The sequence below is a fragment of the Carettochelys insculpta genome, chromosome 1 (genome assembly GCF_033958435.1).
Source record: "Carettochelys insculpta isolate YL-2023 chromosome 1, ASM3395843v1, whole genome shotgun sequence".
Lineage (NCBI taxonomy): Eukaryota > Metazoa > Chordata > Testudines > Carettochelyidae > Carettochelys > Carettochelys insculpta.
In genome coordinates this window covers 175,546,117-175,568,545 of record NC_134137.1, presented here as the reverse complement: position 1 = coordinate 175,568,545, position 22,429 = coordinate 175,546,117, and the positions used below count along the sequence as shown (strand labels likewise).

The 22,429-nt window shown below is 41.2% G+C and overlaps 1 protein-coding gene across 7 annotated transcripts in view; it reads right to left on the bottom strand.

Annotated features, from left to right (window-relative positions):
- Positions 1–20,216, bottom strand: part of BRWD1 (bromodomain and WD repeat domain containing 1) — a 134,192-nt gene extending 113,976 nt beyond the window's left edge. For 2 of the 7 annotated variants that reach the window (XM_074995962.1, XM_074995980.1), the window contains exons 1-12: positions 20,007–20,216; positions 19,800–19,858; positions 19,622–19,651; positions 19,441–19,500; positions 14,932–15,082; positions 14,320–14,338; positions 13,908–13,999; positions 12,726–12,886; positions 10,428–10,649; positions 6,765–6,865; positions 5,772–5,842; positions 3,864–3,964 (exon numbers count right to left, since the gene is read on the bottom strand). In XM_074995962.1, the coding sequence (XP_074852063.1) occupies positions 3,864–3,964; positions 5,772–5,842; positions 6,765–6,865; positions 10,428–10,649; positions 12,726–12,886; positions 13,908–13,999; positions 14,320–14,338; positions 14,932–15,082; positions 19,441–19,500; positions 19,622–19,651; positions 19,800–19,858; positions 20,007–20,061 (1,122 nt within the window). In that variant the 5' untranslated portion in view covers positions 20,062–20,216. Of the gene's footprint in view, positions 1–3,863; positions 3,965–5,771; positions 5,843–6,764; positions 6,866–10,427; positions 10,650–12,725; positions 12,887–13,907; positions 14,083–14,319; positions 14,339–14,931; positions 15,083–16,348; positions 16,412–18,588; positions 18,713–19,440; positions 19,501–19,621; positions 19,652–19,799; positions 19,859–20,006 lie in introns of those variants that run through there. The other 5 variants (XM_074995974.1, XM_074995969.1, XM_074995975.1 and 2 more) reach the window with 5 other exon arrangements.
- Between the last annotated feature and the right edge of the window lie 2,213 nt (positions 20,217–22,429).

The window sequence follows — 22,429 nt, the reverse complement described above, 5'->3', positions numbered from 1 at the left end:
GAATTACCAAATAAGGCAGCAACAATACCTACAACAAACAAAGGAGAGCAGCTTTTTTTTTTTTTTTTAATGTTATGGGAGAGAACCTAAGATCACAATGTCAATAAACACAAGGGGACTGATTCTGATACACTAAGGCCTCCCTATACAATTCTGCAAGAGTGAAGTAAGGACAAATGTAACCTATTCTTGCTTTAAGGCTCCTCTACTATTACAGAGCAATAAATGTGAATCAGGCTCCTGTGACCCCCTATAAATGAAGGGGTTTTTTTTTGTTTTTGTTTTTTAAACAGGAAAGATGTTAAAAACCACTCATGCTAGCCATTAGGAAGTTTTTAACTGTGAGAGAAATCAGAGAAAATAAAGCACCATCCCTGTAGATACTCAGTAATCTATATAAGTCATTAGGGGAAAAACTGTTGCGAACAAGCCTGTCAAATACCATAAAATCTGTTTTCCAGAATGTTGGGGGAATGGGAGGGAGTTTGGAGGGCAGTTCTGAGACAGGTTGTTAGGGTGCCAAAGGGACTTTGGTGTACCAGATCCTGGCAGTGCTAACCTAAGGCAACTCCTTGCAAATGACATATCCCTGCTGCTCGATGGCAGAGGCACAGCAACTGATTGGGAGCAGCAGTGACATGTTGCTGCTTCTGGGGAGCCACACAAAGCCAGGTAGGGAGACTGCCACACCCACATCAACTGGACTTTCAAAAGATGACCAGAAATGACAGCTTAGAGTTTCCAATTGGTACAGGGCTCAATAACAGCTTTTACTGTACAAGGAGTCCAAGACTAATGCAACTCAAGTGACATTTAGTAGACCTAGTATTTAAATTGCAAAAAGAAATATTACTTCTGATTATTCAAAACAGTCACTACATTTGAATTTATAGCATACAGTATCGCAAGCTTAAATCCATAAGTAATCAATACAATCATCTTAGCACATATAACCTATATTTATTAGGACACAGTGACAGTCTAGATTTCTATATACAATGCTTCCACAACGGTGCACAGACTGAAGTTGTATGCAAACACCACCAAACGAAATATAATCTCAGCTGTGCTGAATGCTATGCTGTCCAGAGTCTCAAAAATAACTCGGACATTACAATCAAGCTGGCTGATAAAGGGGGTGCTATGGTCATCATGAACAAGTCAGACTATGAACAGGAGGCAGCTAGACAACTATCCAACACCACATTTTACAGACCTCTTTCCTCAGATCCCACTTCGGAATTCTAAAAGACACTGCACCATCTACTTGAAGAACTCTCTGCCTCTATTCAAGACCAAATTCACTCAGATACACCATCTAAACCGCAACCTGGATTATTCTATTTACTGCCTAAAACCCACAAACCTGGAAACACAGGACGTCTTATTTCAGGGATTGTCACCCTTACTACCGGACTGTCCAGCCACGCAGACTCTCCCCTCAAACCATATACCATCAGCACTCCTAGCTATCTCCAAGATACCACTGACTTCTTGAGGAAGTTACAAAACAGTAGAAATTTTCCTGACAATTCCATCCTTGCTACTCTGGATGTAGAGGTTCTCTACACCAATATTCCACATGAAGAGGGACTACAGGCTATCAGGAATACCATCCCTGACATTACCACAGCAAATCTGGTGGCTGACCTATGTAACTTTGTTCTTACCCACAATTATTTCCAATTTGGGGACAACTTACACCTCCAGATTAGCGACACTGGTATGGGCACCCACATGACCCCACTGTACACTAACATTTTTATAGCCGACTTAGAACAACGATACCGTAGCTCTCATCTTGTTATCCCTCCTCTACTTGTGCTACATCAATGACATCTATATCATTCGGACCCAGGGTAAAGAGACTCTGGAAGAATTCAATAGAGATTTTAACAACCTGCATCCTACCACTAATCTCAGCCTTGACTATTCCATACGAGAAATACACTTCCTGGATACCACTGTACAAAATCAGATGGCCACATCGACACCACCCTTTACCGGAAACCCACTGACTGCTACTCTTACCTACACGTCTCCAGCTTCCATCCACCTCACACTACACGATCCATCGTTTTCATCAAGCCCTTAGATACAATTGCATCTGCTCTGAGGCTACTGACAGAGACTGAAAACAACAAGACTTCTACCAAGCATTTATAAAAATTAATTACCCATTGGGAGAAAAAAAAAAAAAAGAAAAACCTGACAGGGCCAGACGAATACCCAGAAACCAGCTACTTCAAGATAGTCCCAAGAAGATCAACAACAGAACACCACTTATCACCTACAGCCCCCAACTCAAACCGCTGTAATGCATCATTGAAAATCTACAACCTATTCTGGATCAGGATGCTACACTCCAGAAGGCTCTAGGTGACAGGCCTGTTCTTTCCTACAGACAAGCTCCTAACCTGAGAAAGATTCTCACCAACAATCACAGACTACATCACAGTAATACGAACCCTGGAACTTCTCCTTGCAACAAACACTGCAGCCAACTTTGTCCACATATTTATTCTGAGGATACCATCACTCCACCTAACCCTGTTACAAGATCAAAGGAAAATCTGTGTGCACGTCCAGTAACATTATATATGCTAGTATGTGCCAACAATGCCCTGACACTATGTGCACTGGACAGACTGAACAACACCTTCGCCAAAGAACAAATGGACGCACGCACAGCAGACATCAAGAAACAATACACACAAGTCTGTCAGTGAATGCTTCAGTGGAGTGGGCCATTCTGTTAAAGACCTAAGAATTTGCATCCTGCAGCACAGAGAATTTAACAGATGAGAGAGAGAGATTTCTCAGTTAGCGCACATATTCAAATTCTATACATTAACACATGGTATCAACAGAGGCATCAACTACCTCACACATTACAAGGACTGAGAGGGAGCTGTGCTAGTCTATATACTATGAAAACAAAAAGCAGTCAAGTAGCACTTTAAAGACTAGCAAAATAATTTATTAGGTGAGTTTTCATGGGATGGACCCACTTCTTCAGATCAACTTGGTCTGAAGAAGTGGATCCATCCCACGAAAGCTCACCTAATAAATTATTTTGCTAGTCTTTAAACTGCTACTTGACTGCTTTTTGTTTTGATTACAAGGACTGCTTCCCTTCCTTTGATGCTCATAATTATCTCAGACAGGAAAATTAACATCCCCCAACCTCTCACCCCCTTTCTTCTAGCCTATTTGATTTGCCAGTTTTTATTGCAATTTTTTTCTTTTTGGTCCTCTGTACTTATATATGTCAGTCTGTATTGGAAATGAAACTGATCTGACAAAGTGGGTTTGTCCCACGAAAACTGATCACCGAATAAATCACTGTAAGTCTTTAAAATGCTACATTTCTGCTGCTTTGTTTTGTTGAAATACAAAACAACATGGCTACCTCTCTGTTACTAATGTATTCGTGCACCAGAAATGCAAGGTATAAGTGTGTACTTCCAGGTTTAATATGAGAATGTCATTAAAAAAATCTGATAGGTTCTCATATCAAATATGCAAGGCATAAGTGTTTACTTTCATGTGTGGTGCATTAGTAAAGTGCATTTGTACTGCTCTGGAAGTGAAAAGGAACCTTAAAACAAGAACAACCAACATTACCCCAACTTAACACTAGCATACCTGTATAAGAAGGCATTAGTATAAAATATAACAATGTGATATGCTCCATAAATTCATTTAATCCATACAAATGTTTCAAGTTACTGTCACAGATTTTCAGATCAGTATGTAAAATTTTAGCCAGAAAAGTTTTAAACACGTATCTGCAAGGTAAAAGGACGCAAGAACCCCCACAGTCCTTTACACAGGTGACTTGTGGATTTTAGCAATCTTACCGCATGGCTTTCCAGTTCAGCTATTTTTTCAGGTGTTTCAGAGCCAAAAAAATACATCCTGATAACATGATCTGTACTGCCTGTTGCTAGAAACATACCACCTGAAAATTGAAACAGTAATTAAAAAACTGCAATCCAGATAATAATTTTCATTTGTTACAATACCAGCTAGATCATGCTAGAGTATAATTCTCACAAGTCAAAGTTCTTCACTGTTGATACACACAAGCACATCTTATGGAACTGAGAGGGACCTCGAGAAGTCATCAAGTCCAGTCTCTTGCACTCACAGCAGAACCTATCACCATGCAAATGTGGGGTAAAACTATTTTTCTAAACAAATCTTTAAGTCATAAATAAGAAAAAAGTAAAATTACCAAATTTTAGTATGAAAAATTAAAGGAAACTAAGAATAGGAACTTTCTATAGCAACATAGCAGCTAAAATGACCTAGTTTTTAGACTAGTAAGACTTCCCCATGTTTCAGAAGTGTTACACTGGCTATCCTTTACTGAAAATCCCTTTTTATATAGATATAGATAGATAAAATTGTAAATGAAATAAGAGTTCAGATGATTGATTTTTATAGCAAAGAAAGAGTAAAGAGGAAAAAAATTCAGTGACAAGACATTTCATTCTCTCACTTTCATTTATAAAAAGGATTCATTCAATCTCCAGAGACCAAAGTAAACAGTCAATACATGCAAAACAAAGCTATGTACAAAGTATATGCAAATTATATACATTCTACATATACTGTTGCCCCCATAAAATCTTCATCTATTTGAAGGGCCTTATAGCAGTTCAATTTCGGTTACTGAAGGTAAAACCGGACAGGAAGTCACAGTATTCAATGTAAATAAAATACATGTGTCCTATTTCCTTTAGCACAAGATAAACTCCAGAAACTACAGCTCAGTCACCTCTTCGGACAGCTACCTTCAGCAGCGTCCTGCCAGGTCTCCAACTTTCCTCTTAACAGCTACAGAACCTTCCCCTCCCATCCTCCAGGCACAAGACAGAAAAACAGCAGTAAATGTCACAATACCTTCTGCAACATATTAATATCTTTAATGATGCTACAGAGCATTAATGATTACTCAAAGCACACATATAGAAGATACCCACTGAAAACTCAAGAAATCATGCAGTTTTCTCTAGATTGGAAACATCAGTACAGCATATCAGTCATGTAAGAGCCATATATTGCATTCACAGGTACACTCCTGTGGCCCAATTAGGAAAAATGCTCAGTACAAAAAAGGGCCAAGTGATTTGCAAAGGCTAACTGTAAAAAGTTCTTTGTTAAGATAGTTTTCTCTTTTCTTTCCCAGATGACGAACTTCATTCACCTACTGGTCTGATCAGCTGTCCTGGAAGAAATACTACCTGTCTGGAGCCTGCATCCAAGGTGTTATGGAAAGGTTGTGAGGTTCACCTATCTCCATAAGAAATGTCCTATGCTGCTCATCTACATGGACATTTATGCCACTGCCAGGTTTGACCCTAATCAGATCAGCAATGACTGCAGGGATCTGAAAACAAGAGTGAAGGGCTGAGGGGCAGATTTAGGTTAGTTATGGAAAACCCAATTATAAACGTTGAACACTAGAATGGACTTCTGACAGAGGTTGTGAAATCTGTCATTGGAGGATTTTAAAAAGACGTCAGACAAACATCTGTCACGGCTGGTCAGCACGTGCCTCAGTGCAGAAGACTAAACTACATAAGCTCTACATCCATTTGTTCCAGCCTTACATTTTTGCAAGATCCTTACATCCAATTCTGCAGTATAAGAAGAGAAATTGTAAGAGACTCACTGCAAGCGCAGGACAATTGAAATTGACTATTTCTGTTAAATTAGTGGGAAAAATTAAAACGGCCAACTTCAACATGCACACAACTTACCAACACTAAAAGATGAACAAAGCATCTGAACTCCAGGCCTGGGTTTCTCTGTAAACTTCACTGGCCGATTACTTTAAAAGAAAAAAGTTGCTGAAAAATCAGGACATGCAATGTAAAGACAAAAGATTAACACATTTTTCCAAAATCTGAGTTCACACTGCTACAAATACATGCATGATTACCAGTGTCAAAGATCTAAAATGATGCGTATTTGCTTTGTGAGAAGTCAGAATTACAGTAAGCTCAATTACTATTCAGGAGGATCAAGGAGAGAAGCATCCAATGGCTTCACCTCTAGGCAAGGAACTTCTAACCTGAGCCCCAATGCCCAGGGCCAAAGCTCTTGGGTTCTGGCCCTAAGCCATGTGGCCCAGTCATCAGCAATTCTAAACCAGTCCTAGAGAATTTATTAAAACTGGATCTTGACCCACATTTTAAGAACTACTGTTGTAGAAGATATTATAAATGCTTTCATGGAATAACGTTAGATTTATTCTGATCAGGTATTCCAACTCAGAACTAGGCATAGCCCAATTACTAATTTAGCAAAAAAATGTACATCAAAACTAAATTCTGGCAGTTACAAATTGAACATGATAACAGTATCTTACAATACATATTTACACACAGGTTTCACGACATGAACAAAAGTAATAGGTTTCAGAACAACAGGACTGTCCAAAACTCTAGCCAAAACCCATGGGTCCAATATTCTGTAGTAAGAATTTCAATTTTACCTTTCCCATGGTACTTCTGATGTCAGAAGAAGCTACTGAATTGGTTTATTTGTACTGTGGGACACTGACTCTCACATATTTTGATTAATGACGTATGTAATGGCACTTAAAATACAGAGTAGTCTGTGAGGTATTTTAAGCTTTTCTAAGTGTACACATGAAAAGATTTATATTTAACAGTTTACGCTCCTCAAAATACAAACCCATCAAGAAAGTGAAGACTTCTGAAAAGCTAAACATCAACCCATTCACGTACCTGAACTTCATGGACTCTACATCCCATTGCCAAAAGCAAACTGTTCCATCTGCACCAGTAGAGACCATGTATCGCATAGAGCCTTTGACCATTGGACTAAACTGAAATTAAAGCCACACACAAGAAAGATAGTTTACAAAATTTTAGCTTGTTTTAATGGCAATGTTCCCTGTTGTGAAATTATTTCATGGGGAAATATATGAGTTAGTAAAGGAGTTTTAGTTAATCTTTTAATTTTTCCAGATTCTACTGAATTATGGGACCAGCTAAAAATTCAATTGTCAATGAACAAAAACAATGATTTGGCTGTTAAATTCCCTTTTAAGTTGGGTTTTTGTGTATTCCACACAACTGTATTTTAAAGAAAAAAGGGGCAAGCTCTGTTACTGTTGAAAAAATAATCTCAATTGACTCAGTTACAGTTCAACATTTGCCCGACTCATTCTAGGTAGCAAACACAGCATTCTAAAAACAGTGCAGGAAATCTCCATAAAGTGGATACTTGTTATAAATTTTACTTTGACCAGGTCTCTCACACTTAAAACTAGCATCATTTAACTATTCACAGGTCCTTGCTCCACACATGTAAGTTTACATATTGACACCTTTCTTTAAGTATACTGATTCAAAGCTATGCAGGGGCTACCTCTCTAAAAAGAGCTACTACACAGGAGCTGTGAAAAGCAACGTATACAGTGGTTAAATTTTTTCAACTCTTCCCAACACACATCCCCACAAACATGCAAATATGTAAAAGTAGTATAAAAGAATCACAAACTTTAGCTACAACCAACAAGGAAAAACACAACGGTCAGATATCAATATTCAACAAATCCACTAGCCTACTCACATCCTGCATTTTAAAAGTCAGGTATAATGAGTGCTGCCGCAAATTAATGCTAACAAGTACCACAATCTCAGCTGGAGTAAAAACGAACCTTAGCTCCAGAGTGACTGAGGGAAACAAGTGGATAGAAGAGTGCTTATCTTCGAGTGATTTCTAGACAAGGGGGTGGTAAAGATGCCAACCTTCCACTTTGCTCCCCAAAACCAGGGTCCACTGGTGGCAAACTGAATTCATTTTGTAATAAACTGCTCTATGATTTGTTTAAAAGCGGAATTACATGATCTTGAAATACACAAAATTTGGAAGACTATGATTAACACATGGCACTCACATTAAAATACATTATATATGGAAAGTAGAGTAGATTATCTACTGCACATATTGGAACATACAGAATAGACCTGTGCATTACTTAGTATCAAAACAGGAGCCCTACAGTTGGGATTTTTAAATTCAGAAACTGTGGATTGCTAAATCTCCAGCCAAGAGAGGTTTTCTTCAGACTATTGGATCAAGTTAATTTTGAAATACAAATTTCAGAATACTTTGCACTAGTAAGTTTTAAAATAAATTTATATTAAACCAGAGCAATAGTTCTTTGAAAGAAGTAAGATTACCAAACAATGTTCACAGCATCTAATGCATTTTCCCTAAACATATTGATTTTATTTTTGTACCTGTTTTTTACAGTAAAAATGTACTTCTCTGAAATGAAATGTAAATTTTATCATAATAGTATCCTTTTATTAAAAAAACAAAAACTGTTCTTCCATTGACTTCACTGGAGAAGTGGTTATGCCAGAAAACAACAGTAACATTTATTAGGTCCCCACCTCTGGATTCAGAAGCCTAAACTTTATTTATTAGGTGATGAGCTTTTAAGATGCTACATGGGCTGCTTTCTTTGTTTTGCAATACTTATCAGCTAGTGCTACTCCCAAGTCCTGCCTGCTTTCCCCAGAAGAAAACCAAGTGGATGGACAGCCTCTATGCCTCCTTTTGCTGGGATGAGGCCGTTTCCCCTGCTGTTGCTCTGCATTTAAAAGGTTGAGTCAGCACCAGACTGGGTTAGCCTTTTAAATGCAGAGCAGTGGAGAGTAGGGGTGGTTAAATTTCATCTGTTACTCAGTTACCAGATTACTCACTCGTTAACATTCCTATTGCCAACCCATCAGAATGACAGTTTCCTGTAAAATTACCACTGGATGAGCTGGGAGTTAATTACCTTACTTGAATGGTAACACAATATGCTGTGTCTACACATGCCCCTCCCTTTCGGAAGGAGCATGTTAATAAGGCACTTGGGGAACAGGATAATGACGCGCTGACATGCATATTCAGTGCTTCATTAGCATAATGGCAGCCACTCGTGCTTTGAAAGTGCTGTTTTCGAAATGCAGACTGGCTATATAGGTGTGGGCACTTCGAAATTTGTATAGACGCCTGTGTCTATACAGCCAGTCTGCGTTTTGAAAGCAGCACTTTCAAAGCACGACTGGCTGCCATTATGCTAATGAAGCGCTGAATATGGACGTCAGCGCCTCATTATCCTGCTCCCCAAGTGCCTTATTAACATGCTCCTTCCAAAAGGGAGGGGCATGTGTAGACATAGCCCAATTAAGTGATCTCAAAATACAGAAGTAGTAACTAACTTTCACAGTCAGAGGGTATTAACAAAACAGACCATAACAGTCCAGGCTCTTATCACATGGGCAGCAATGTTTCACTGGACACTAGCCACCAAGAGAGTCCAGTACTTGTCCTTCTACCTACAGGCTAGCTAAACTTAGTGCAGCCTACTGCTGAATGAGTATCTCTCTAGACTTCATGATTCATGACACAAAAACATACCTGGTCCCATCTACACTAGATGCACATCACCACTGACGCTATGCCCATTGTAACCCTGGAGGAAGAATGCAAATTACAGTGGTGGAATGGGATTCTCCTATCACTGTTAAGTACTCCACCTTCCAAAGCAGCAGTAGCTGGATCAATGTAAGAACTATTTTTGTTGACCAAGCCATGCCTACACCAAAGATTAGGTTGGCATAGTTATGGTGAGCTCATGAAGACTTTTCCACACCCCTAACATCATAGTTTGGTTGATCTAAGGGTAGAACAGGCATGTTTTTTTGTCCCATTTACCTCAGATTTTGTTTATAGGTTAGGCACTAGAAAAGCTATTCTTAAAGTTTTTGTTCTATTTTTTTTAAATATGTGGAATTCTGTGATGTGAGAACTACATGGAGCTGACTGGCTTCTTCTCATCACAACGCCTCAATTTGCTACCAGCAAAACATTTAATATTTTTTTTCCTTTTTTAATGTCTTCCACTTCAATGTGTTGGAACACTTATAAAAATATTTACATATATGTTCCTCAACTCAAGACCTTCACAATATTTAAGCACTGCATATATATTTTTTAAAATCACTACAAATCAGCCAGTACTCCCCTAGTTAGAAGTATATGGTGCTTAGTGTGACTGAGCAAAAAAACAGGAAAATCTAACCCCTTCTACAGTATTAGAAAAGAAACAAGAAGTTTGCTGTTATTGGGACAATACTTTTATCAAAGCAAGATGCTGGATTTTTATCCAATACTATGATTCTCACTAACAGCAAAATAGTAACATAAGATCAAGAAAAAAAGGTTACTGTTTTTACACTAAAGCTCTCAAAGATTTCTACAGTGAACTGGGAGGTATAAAATTAAACTTGATTATGGGTATTAGTATGTTAGTGCTTGTGTGCTGTTAGATGTTAATAAAGCGGATACATAGGTGATAGGCATGCCATTAATTAGAAATATACCTGTAAGGATGTAATGGATCCTGTGTGCCCCTGGAGCACAGCAACTGGTGCACAAGTTCTCAGACACCATACCCTGATCATTTTATCACAGCTTCCAGCTGCAATCATAGTGTTTTCATAATTCACAGCCATATCAGAAATCTCAGCTGAATGACCCCGTAGTGTGGCGAGCAACCGGCCATTGTGGGTAGACCAAATTTTCACCAAGCAATCATCTGAACCCTAAGAAAAACAAGGTTACTTAACCTGGCATAAATTCAAGTTTATAAAATGCTGTCTGCTTCAGTTTTCTCTTAAAGATGATAAAATCCATTCAGAGTCTGGAAAATAAAGGTTTTTTTTATTAAACTCTTCTTATGCTACTGGTGTTTATGGAACCTACAATTTAGCCACATTGCATAATTGCTAGATTCACAAAAAGAACTGCTGTCCACTGGAAATCACAGCTCTGACTATGACATCTGTTTGTATAAAATATAGGGAGAATTAAGCAACTAAGAAAGAAAAACACAAAAGCCAGCACATTGTGAAAAAACTTTTAAATTAGCCAAGAGTGGGTACCAAGAACGGTGTGAACTAAAACCTACCCCTTTCACCAAATTTAACATCTCTCTCTGCTGGGGATACTCACCCATGAATCTGCATCTGTACTTAGGTGCCTAAGCTCCCCCACCCCCAAGAGACCCACCATGGTGAAGGAGAAGGAAGCAGCCTTCAATGTCAGCCTAGCGGTTAGAGCAGTGGTTCCCAAACTTTCAAGTAACATGGAACACTTCATTGACACAAAATTCCATGACACGCCCACTTTTTCCAACTCCACTGATTTCAGCTGCCTCCCAGGGCAAATGGAGTCCTGCGGGGTCAGCATTTCCCCTCATGGTGGCTCTCCAAAGAGCCACCGTGCGGGGCAGAAGGCAGGGGTAGAGATCGACAAACCCCATGCCAGCTGGGATTCAGACAGCCTTGCTGTTTGACCCCCAGCTGGTGCAGGGTCGTCAATTCCGTCCCTTGCGGTAGCCCAGCAAATAACCGCGAGGGGAAATTTCACTGCATGCTTGGACATGTGACATGACACACTGATTGAAAACCACTGGGTTAGAGCACTCACCTGGGGTGTGGGAAACAAATGATATCCCTATGTGCCTAATATGCAGTATGGACTTGAACTTGGATACATAGCCATTGGACTACAAAATATTCTGGTGTGGACATCAATCTCTCCTATTGAGGCAATTCTACAGTGTATAAATGCCCTAATATTCACTGAACTAAAGAGAGAACAAATTATTATAGTCCAAGGACTCTGGAATTCATGTGAGAGGTAGGAAATCCAAGTTCAAATCTCTTCTCCACATCAGCTATAAGACAGAAATGAATCAGAAACTCAGACTTGCAAGTGAGTGCCATAGCCACTGAAATAAAGATTACAAAGGAAGCTGCCTCCTTCTCCCCATTCCATCACTCTCTTCCAGCAATATGACTATTCTCACATGCTCCGAGAAAGATTACTGGATCAGATCCCACAGGTAGGACAACAGCCAGTTTAACCAACTAGCAGACTATTAGACATGTCATGCATCTGGGAGTTATGTGTACCAAACTCATACCTAGGCATCTAGGGGACATTACTAGTGGAAACTCAGACTCTTGAAAAGTTTAGGCACTAGATGCACAGATTTTGAGGATCTCACTAGCGTGTAAATATTGTATTTAGTCATCTACCTTCCCTTTTAGCTATTTAAGCTATTTTATTAATCTTCTAGCCCAAGTGGAAAAGAGTTTCAGCCTGCCCGATAATACAAAAGTGAGCACCAAAGTTCACAGTAGCTAATTTCACCCAAATAGATAATAGTAATCTCTGATGCCAAAACACAAGCGGAAGACATCTGAAATAATATCAAAACTGATTTTATTAACTTTCTTTCTATTATCAAATCCCCAAAATAATGGCAATAATGAAAAAGCTTTATCCCATACAAGAGCCTCATTCTTTACTATTCACAAATATACAACATCCTAATCATTGTAATGTATCAGTGACAGAAGCTTGTATGTAGGTATCAGAACAAGAAAGCAATAATGACTAACAAGAGTCCTTTCAAAAATGCCCCCTTCCATACACATGCCAAACAATTCACCCAAATGAAGCCAAGAAGTTAGTCAGGTTTATTTCTAAACTTTGTATTTTGAGGTCTCAATATTTCAGGCATAAATACTAAGCATTTCAAAGCTACTTTCCTAATATCCAATTACAAATAGCTCTAGAAAGCCCAAAAAGCATTAATAGCATCAACTCACAGTAAATATTCTGTGTCCAGTTCTATCAAACGCAACACAGTAGACTGCAGAGAGATGGCCAAGAATCCGCCTATGCATCTTTATGTGCTGATACATACTTCCTGGAAACGATGTACTACGTGTTGCATATCCAGTTAATTGTTTTGCACGATTTACTTCCACTAAAACAAATATACATAGATTGAAGAATGTAAGCAAAAAAAATTATCCTGTGAAAATTATCCACGTGTAAAGAATATTTCCCGGTGGCCTAAATAATTATAAAAAATAGGTCTCTTGTCAACAGATACTCTCTTGCTTCCACAGGTAATGTGTTACTGGATTTTGTAAAGTGACTTTTCCGCTTCTGCATGAATTCTGAGCTTGTGAGTTTGTTATAGAAGCAGGGCGGCTTTTTAATCTTGTCCTAAATAAAGTTGGGTTTTTTTTTTATTTTGTTTTACAAAGACCAACAGCAACAGCATCTTCTTTCTTGTACTTTGCCATGTACTTTCATAAATTATGGCAACTACAGTTATTTTTACCACATGCAGGTTATTTATTTATTTGCTCACTATACTGGTAAAAAGACTTTTGTTTAGGCCTTGTCTATACATGCTGATTCTTCCGGAAGCAGCATGATAATGAGGAGTGGACGTAAATTTCCTGCCCCTCATTAGAGTAAGGGCACGTGATTCGGAGTCCAGAAGAAGCCCTTCCAGACTCCAAAATACATGCGCAGACGCACCCCAAAATTTTGTGGAAGAAGATGCTTCTGGAAGGAGGGTTTCCTTCCAGAAGATCCCCGCAGGGGGGTGCATCCGCATGTGTATTTTGGAGTCTGGAAGAGCTTCTTCCGGACTCCCAATCATGTGCCCTTATGCTAATGAGGCACGGGAAATTTACATCCACGCCTCATTAGTATCTTGTGGATGGCTCATTACCATGCCACTTCCGGAAGAAGCGGCATGTGTAGACACAGCCTTAGAGTGTAACAGCTTACATCTTCAATGAGTTCTACATGGGTGAACCCCTGTGCTTATGCAGAGCCCCACTGAAGTATATAAAATTTCTACTGGTAAATTTCTAGAGTTGGTTCTTAAATATAATTTCTGTAACCCTTTACACAGAAAAGCAAAGGAAATACGTGCCAAGAAATGCATAATCACACTGAAGTTAGAAGTAATTTTAACATATACATACCACGGTTTGGTGGAATGCCATAGTTTACAGGAATTTCAGGAGGCCTTCCTCTACGAAGAGCAGCTAAAGCAGAGCCCTTCCAAACAGTATTCCTGCAATCTTTAACGTCAGTTACTTGCATATAAAGTTATCCATGAAGAGCACATCTCAGACAAGCAAACCAATTATTACTGTTCTGAAATCCATTATAAAGTTTATCAAAAATAGTAATGAATAAAGCCTGCCAAAAGGTCTCATACTGCAACATTAAATTAAATGAACACTAAAGGAGCTCTAAACGTCACAACCCAAATGTTTCCAGTAAGTTTAAAAGTCTGATTTTAAGACAGTTAAGATACTGCCCTGGCAAAGGAAGTTACATAACGATACACAGTCAGTCACTTGTCCAAAGAGCTCAGAAGACTTTACTTACTTGTGAAGCACCAACATCCCTTCAAAAAAAAAAAAAATATATAGGCTTTCCCTTATCTTACCAACATCCATTCAGTTTTACCTAAACCTTTGTGCCCATATCCAAGCACCTGGCAAAGTGTTTGGAAAGTTCTGGTTGAACAAGGCGAGAGATCTTCACTCACTCTCTGTTGGATTCAGGGTGAAGTCAGTGTGTTTCTGACCTGTAAACCTAACTGACTTGGGCTCTTTCTATTCAAGATCCTCCCTCTCTCAAAGATATCCCCCTACAACTGTGGTAAAAGAAAGTATTCAAACAAGAGCATTCTCAGTCTACACTAAACAAAGGGAGCTTTTACTAGAGTATGCTCTATCAGGGACTTGAATTTTGAAATTCATTATCCGCATTATCTTCAGATCCATCGCATTTCACAAGTTTTTGGAAAGGAAGACATGAGCTAATGGACACTATTTGTATGCTGACAACTAAAGTCAGTGGTGTTTCAGTTTCCCCTCTTAGGCTTAGGATACTTGCTGGGTTTTACTTTCTATACATGGAAACAGCACTCAGACCCCTAGACAGGACTGCCCCCTATGCTCCCATTGCACTGCAAAAATGAAAGTTAAAAAGTACCTTTTGCTGTACGTAGCAACGACTGCCTCCCAGCACCAAGCAAAGAATTCACTCTCGAAATGCTGGGTGGAATTTCTTTATCCAGTATAGGGCCAATACGCTTGCAAATTTGCAACAAATGATCTGGGGCCACATGTCTGTTAGATAAGACCTAGTAAGAATTCAAGTTTAAAACAAATATATGTAAAACACGTGTTTCTATGAAAGTCAGTATTTATGCTAACATTTAAATGTTTCTAAATATTTATATTAAATAATTCATCGATCAGAATTAGCTATATAAACTCTGATCTTTACCATAGCAAATTACCCAAGAATAAGAAAGCTGTTGTAGGCAGACCTGCTATACATTAGTACTTTACCACAGAAAATACAAACTTCATACAAATGGCTCAGACTGAAAAACTACCTCATATACGATATTTTCCACAAAAATTATTCTACCAGTTGAGAGTAAAGTTTTAGGATAAGAGACACCATTGCTTTGTTTCAGATGCATATAAATTTTACTGTTTCTACATATCATGTCTTTTGTTCACTTTTTTTTGGTCTGACTTAAGCAGCACTTCACAAAAACACTGAGGCTGTGTCTACACTAGCTCCCAACTTCGAAGGAAGCATGGTAAGTAGGGTGTTGGGAGATTATTAATGAAGAGCTGCGGTGCATATGCAGCACTTCATTAAGCTAATTCTCCCCCAAGGCAACTTTGAAGTGCTGGCTTGCGTGTAGCAGCGGCTAACCCGTGGGTACTGCAAAATGCCTGGGCTACAAAATTTTGAGGAGTAAAGGGACTTCGAAATACTTGCGGGTTAGCCACGACTACACGTAAGCCAGCACTTCAAAGTTGCCGTGGGGGAGAATTAGCTTAATGAAGTGCTGCATATGCACCACAACTCTTCATTAATAATCTCCCGACACCCTACTTACCATGCTTCCTTCAAAGCTGGGAGCTAGTGAAGACACAGCCTAAGGCTCCTCGACTCACTTTAGATCTACTGCATGTAAGAAAAATATTGTATGGACAAGCACAAGAGAAATGAATATAATTGCCATTGCTGACTGAACTGTACAGAATGGAAGGATATACGCCACTGACATCACATAAGGCTTATGTCATCCAGCTAGCTCCTCTGGAAAGAGCACTGGATTCTTCAAGGAAACTATGAAGCAGCAACGAATCCTACTCACATTGAACTCAATGGCAAAACTTCCAAAGCTTCCAGAGACATTTTGGGGGAATGAGATCATGTCATTTACACATTCGGGAAGGATTCTCAGCTATAATTAATTCAGAATGCAAGTGCATACAAGTTCAGCATACTGCAGACAAAAATGCCTATGTATTTTATTTCCCATATTTTAATTTTACAAAGTTAAATGCAAAAAATCACATATATAACATGACTGACAACTCACTTGAGTAACAATCAAATATTCAAAGCTCCTGCACCTCCTGCTCCAGCACTAACAGAATAAACCCTGTGGAGGATAAGGAACCCTAATTGGCCAAGTTTTTGTTTATAAAAATATTTTAAAAAAAAAATCAAATCAATTATAAGTCAACCTGAAGGTTACACTACCCCATAACCAGAATAGTTAAAATCCAACCCACCCCACGCTATTTCTAAACACTCAGTTGGTAAGTAAGTGTCTTAATCTGCATACATATTTGCATACATGATGGATGAATTATAGCTGTGAGAACCAAAATGATTGGCTTTCTTTAAAAGCTATATATAAATTTAGGACCAAGAGAAAATTTTCTGTAATTTAAAAATAAAAATGACTAGTTACACTGGAATTCTAAGAATTCCTTAGAAGCATTTAAAGTTCAAATACTGAAACACTAAGGCTGTGTCTACACTACCTCCCCCCTTGGAAGGGAGGATGGTAAATAGGGTGTTGGGAGTTTACAAATGAAGTGCTGTGCTGCATATGCATCACTTCATTAAGCTAATTCTCCCCAAGGCAACTTCGAAGTTTTAAACTTCAAAGTACCGGCTCACATCTAGCTGTGGCTCACCCACAGGTACTTTGAAGTGCCAGGACAACTTCAAAATTTTGAGGAGTAAAAGGACTTTGAAGTTGCCCCAGCATTTTGAAGTACCAGCAGATGAGCTGCGGCTAGACGCGAGCCAGTGCTTTGAAGTTTAAAGCTTCGAAGTTGCAGCAGGAGGGAATTTGCATATGCAGGACAGCACTTCATGAATAAACTCCCAACACCCTACTTACCATCCTCCCTTTGAAGGAGGGAAGCAGTGTAGACAAGCCCTAAGAAACAAAATGAAACTGACATTGATAAGGTGGCTGAAGCAGCAAATGGTAAACAAAACATTTAAATGGGACTTTTACTATTATTAGTGGCAGTTAGGGACATTAAACAAATTAGCTTAGAATCCAGTACCATAATAGCGTCATTTTTAAAATTCTGAAACAACATTTATATTGGTTTTTGGTCTGAAGAGAAAATGTTATTTCAGTGTCTGATAAATCACAATCTATGGATCACTGTGTCTGAGAACTTGAGAATTTAATTCAGTGAAAGAGATCAAGTTACCACACACAAACATATCTGACTGTGTAAGACAGCTAATTAAGTTACTAAGACTGATTACTAAATTATATTTGGTAGACCAGTAAGTATACTTAAATATTTTTCATCATTTAATGAAGAAAGTTTGACATCTTCTACAGCAATACAAAAACAGACCAATGCTTCAAATCTGAAAGTTTAACTTTCCCCTTTAAGAACAATTACAAAACATAGTTCGTAAAGAGATATTTATACCTTCATGTAATCTATATCCAACACAAGTTTTGTTAAAAGGTTTAAAAAGCCTTTTTTTTTTTTTTTTTTAAACAAAAAAAGGGTAAGCTTGGAGTTAGTGTGTGAACAGTTAAGCCCATGCTCGTATTTTGTAATAAGCCCTTGGTGTGGAAAGGGATAAAACAGCATGGTCAACATTGCAGGATTTGGGCACTAAACATTTGCCAACTGTCCCCGAAAGCCAAACCCAAAAGGAGTGAAAACCAATATTTTACACTGACAATTAAAACTACCTGAACAGCATAAATGGCAACAGTAAAGTACTTTAAAAAGTAGAAATGTTTACACCCTAAAATATTAGCAGCACAGATGGGGATTTGTTGTTGTTAGGGCAGAGGGGGAGACACATATGACTCCAATCCTATAAAGTCACATGCACAGATAGCTGCATGAAACCCCGCCAAAGTCAATAAGACTCAGCATAGGAGTGTATGCAAATGTTGTGATGCTGGCAGAAGAACTGGTGCCTACCTCATTGTCCTTTAAAACAAAACTTTCCATCTCTACCCTAAATTTATTCCAGATCTTGGAAAGCAATCCTGTTCATGTCATGCAAGTAAGGTCAGCAGGATTCGTCCTTCAATGTACTAATTTAACGCAGCATTACGTTAGTTTCCTCAGTAACACAGAGGTTTACCTTCCAAAGTATGGACAAATATGAAGGCAAAAAACAATTTCATTGTAAAATTCCAAAAATTAGCAGAGGGACTCAGAGCCAGGTTTAGTACTCAGAATTACTTTGAGCTTTTCAAAAAAAATACAAAAAAAAGCTGAGCTATAGACTTTCTATTGATGTTGTCTGCCCTTTAACTTGTACCCACATAATCACCTATTGTGATGCAATATTTTAGACAGAGATATGGCTTGATGGTTTGAGCCGGGGCCTACTAAACCCAGGGTTGGGAGTTCAATCCTCCAGAAGGCCATTATTTAAGAATCTGAGGCAAACAGATCTAAAAAAAAAAAAAAAAATCTGTCAGGGATAATGATAGCTCCTGCTGTGAATGCAAGGGGAGTGGACTTGATGATCTATGAAGGTCCCTTCCAGCTTTATGAGATAGATATATCTCCATATTTATTTTTTAACACCATTCACAGTTAGTTCCCCATTTTCAAACTGCTGTAAATACATTTAGCGCAATTAATCTGGTACAAGTTATACTGCCCTGAGCCAAATGGCATCATTTGGAACAGGCTGATTACTAACACCACACTATAGCCAGTAAAAGAGAAGCCACTACAAACACCCCCCACAATTTCTACACCAATGATTTTGTTTCCTTCTAATACGTTGAAATCAACAGAAGAAGGAAACCAACAAGAAAATAAATACCATCCAATCAAAACCCGCTTAACAAGTCTACCAGTGAAACACAGAAATGAAACCTCTTAACAGATTGGCTCTTCCCCGTAAGTAGGCAGGAAAAACGGCTAGTTGCACAACCACAAATCCCGCCTATGATACGTAACTATATCCTCCAATTAAAAACACTCCTCACCTCTTACGTTTTGTCAGTTTAATGTTAAAAAAAAAATCAAACATCCCTTCAAAAAATCAGCCTCCTCTGTCCTTCCCGATGCAGAATGAAGTTAAAAAACGGAATAATGGAATATTATGGTTATTTTTTATTAAATGAAAGACCTATTATTCTAATTTAAAGTTTACTAAAAATAATCTCACCAAATCTTCATAACTTCTACAATGTTCATTTCCTTCCCAGTCCAACCTTTTAGGAAGCAACTAAATGGAGAAAGAAAAGAGAGTCATTAAAAGAGCGGGAAGCTCAAACTCCGAACAATTTCTGATCAAGAGATGAACGGCTTAAAAATAAATGGAAGAGGCAAGAGCGAAACAGACGCACCTGGTACTGCTCCAGCTCCTGCACCAACACCTGCAGGGGAAGGCACAAACAGACGCACGCGAGTTAGGAGGGGGAGGAGGGAACCACCCCACACACTCGCTACCGCCGCCGCCGCAGCAGCACAGGGCTGGGGGCCAAGCAGGCACGGGCGCGCGCTGCGCCGCCGGGCTCTACTCACCTCCGCCGCTCGCCGGCAGGGCCCGGCGGTGAGGAAACGGGCGACGAGGAAGTAAAGCTCTGCAAGGGGAGACAGAGGGGGAGAGCGATGAGCGCGGGGCGGGGGAGGCCCTCGGCGCCTGTAATTCATAGTCATGACCAGGAAGATGGCGGCGGGAGCAGCGGCAACCGGCGGCGCCCGGCCGGCTCGCTCGCGCCCCGCTGTTACCTGATTCAATGAGCGGCAGCGAACCGCCGGAGGAGGAGACCGAGGGCTCGGCCATGTCGGGGGCGGCCCAACTGCTGCCGCCAGGGCACAACACGCGCTCAGGCAGCGTCCGGCGCGGGTAGGGCCCCGCTCGGCATAGTCCTGTCAGCGCCTCCCCCGCCCCGCCTCGCTCTAGCTCAAGCTCAGCCTCGGCCCGGCCGCCATTGCCGCGGAGCGAGCCGTCCCAGTGCCCAGGCTGCCGTCCGCGCCGGGGAGGGGAGGGTGAAAAAAGTAGTCCCTGGCCGGGGAGACTGGGTGCGGCGGCGAGGGACGTTCGTGTGCCTCTTCGAACCGCTCGGGGATAGAAAGCAGCTCGCGGCCCGTTGGTGCTGGAGCCAGTGAGGGGGCAGGGGAGTTGCCGTCGCTGCAGACACAGGGGAAAACGAGGTCCGGGCGCGGAGGGGAATGTGGGAAGAAACGGAGTGACGAGTCCTTTCGTTCGTACGTACGTACGTACGTACGTAGGCGGGGGGGAGAGGGACATAGTTGGAGGTGCGCGCGCTGTCCTGGGGAGTAGTGCGGTGCCGCACGCGCGGCCGAAGGAGGGAATGGGGGAGCGCAGCGGTGTGCAGGGCCCGGCGCGGGGGCGCAGCGTCACCGGATTCCGTGTTGTTTCCTGTGTTTCGGTGGTTACCTTACTCTGCCTGGGAGGTGCCCAGTGCTAAAGCTGGGCCCTGCAGCGCCCTGCGCCGGCTTCCCGCGAGGAGCCCAAAGGGTTGTCACCGACCCCTGTCATTTTGTCTTGCCCCCCCGCCGAGTTCCTGGCAGTGGCCCGCATTGCTTTGCACCTGTCACCCTAACAGCGCCCGTAGCTGAACGAGGAGAACTCCCAACGAAGGTTTGAACCGGGCGAGCCTGGGCTGTTTCAGAGGCTACGAGCATTGCTGTGTTGTGAGAGTCGGGGGTCACCAACAGCGCACAATTGCCCAGAAGCGTCCAAAAATATTTTGTAACTCCGTGAGGCTGCTGGCGCTCGCAGTCTGCTGCATTGTGTTTTAGTCCTGATCACCTGACTACCGCTGAATTCACCATCTGAGCCTCTGTAACCCTGCTGTGATCAAAGCTAGTGTTTTTCACTCTGGGCTGCTGCCTGCCCTTTAACCACCCAACCATGCTACTTGCTTTCTTTTGGGTTGCAGACTGTCTTGAGATGGAGATAACATAGAAAGGAAAATATTTCTATTGAAGGTGAAATCTACCTGTTAGGGCCGCCTGTCTGTGGCTTTCTGTTTCCTGTAGATATATGTAAGCACCAGCATAACATCATCTTTGGGCCACCTCACAAACAGAATGTTACTAATAGTACCTTTTAAAAATCTACATAGTCAGGATTCAAACAATAATTTAGCTGGACCTAGGGCTAGACAGTTACCTGTTCTGTAACTGGTGTTTTTCAAGATGTGTTGCTCCCGTACATTCCAAGCTGGATGTGCACCTCTGAGAACTGCACCTTGCTGCCCTCCAGCACACCTGGGTCTTGCTGGCCCCGCTTCTTCCTCCTGCACCCCAGTCACTTCCTACTGGATGCTCCATCTTTGGGGTGAAGTACATCCCACCTCTGCCACCAGTGTAATGAGGCTCAGGCGTCCCCTAACTCTGCACCCTGTCCTCAGGCAGCAGTGACTCTCGGTCAAATGGAGAACAGTGGGTTTATTAGCCAACAGGGCACAGCATTGTTCAGAGGTGTCAGTACAGCCAGCAGAGACAGCCAGTCCAATCCATGTTGGGGAGAGAAGGCCCTGTGCGGCCCCGAGCCTTGCCCCCTCCTTTGTCTCTCTCTCTTCCAGCCCAGTCCAATTGCTTTCCAACTCCCAGTTCCAATTCAAACCTCTCAGGGTCCACCTCCCCCTTGTCTGCAGTCCAGAGGTATGACCTGGTCACCTGAGCCCCACACCCTCTGTGAGCCACACACACACACCTATCCCCCCCACTAGATCACACCTGGGTAGGGACCCTGGCCAAGTATGCCTTAGAGGATGCTTGTGCCCTGGTAGAGGGAGCTCTGATTGCGGGAGGGGGGACTCCCTTCAGTTTGTAGCACTCCCTGATAGAGGCCACTGTCCAGGAGGAGATCCGCTGGGAGGAGACTGGGAGCCCCTTCATCCTATCCACCACAGCAACAAACAAAAGTTGAGACTTTCGGAAGGGTCTGGTGCTGTCCCTATAGAAGGCCAGCGCCCTCCAAACATCCTAGGTATGTAAGTTCTGCTCCCTAGGGGAGACATGAGGCTTTGGATAGAACACCAGTAAGGTGATGTCTTGGTTAACGTGGAAGGTGGAGACCACCTTTGGCAGGAACACCAGGTGGGGTCTCAGCCTGACCTTATCCTTGTGAAACGCTGTATAAAGCAGGTCCACTGCCAGCTCTCATACCCTGCTGGCTG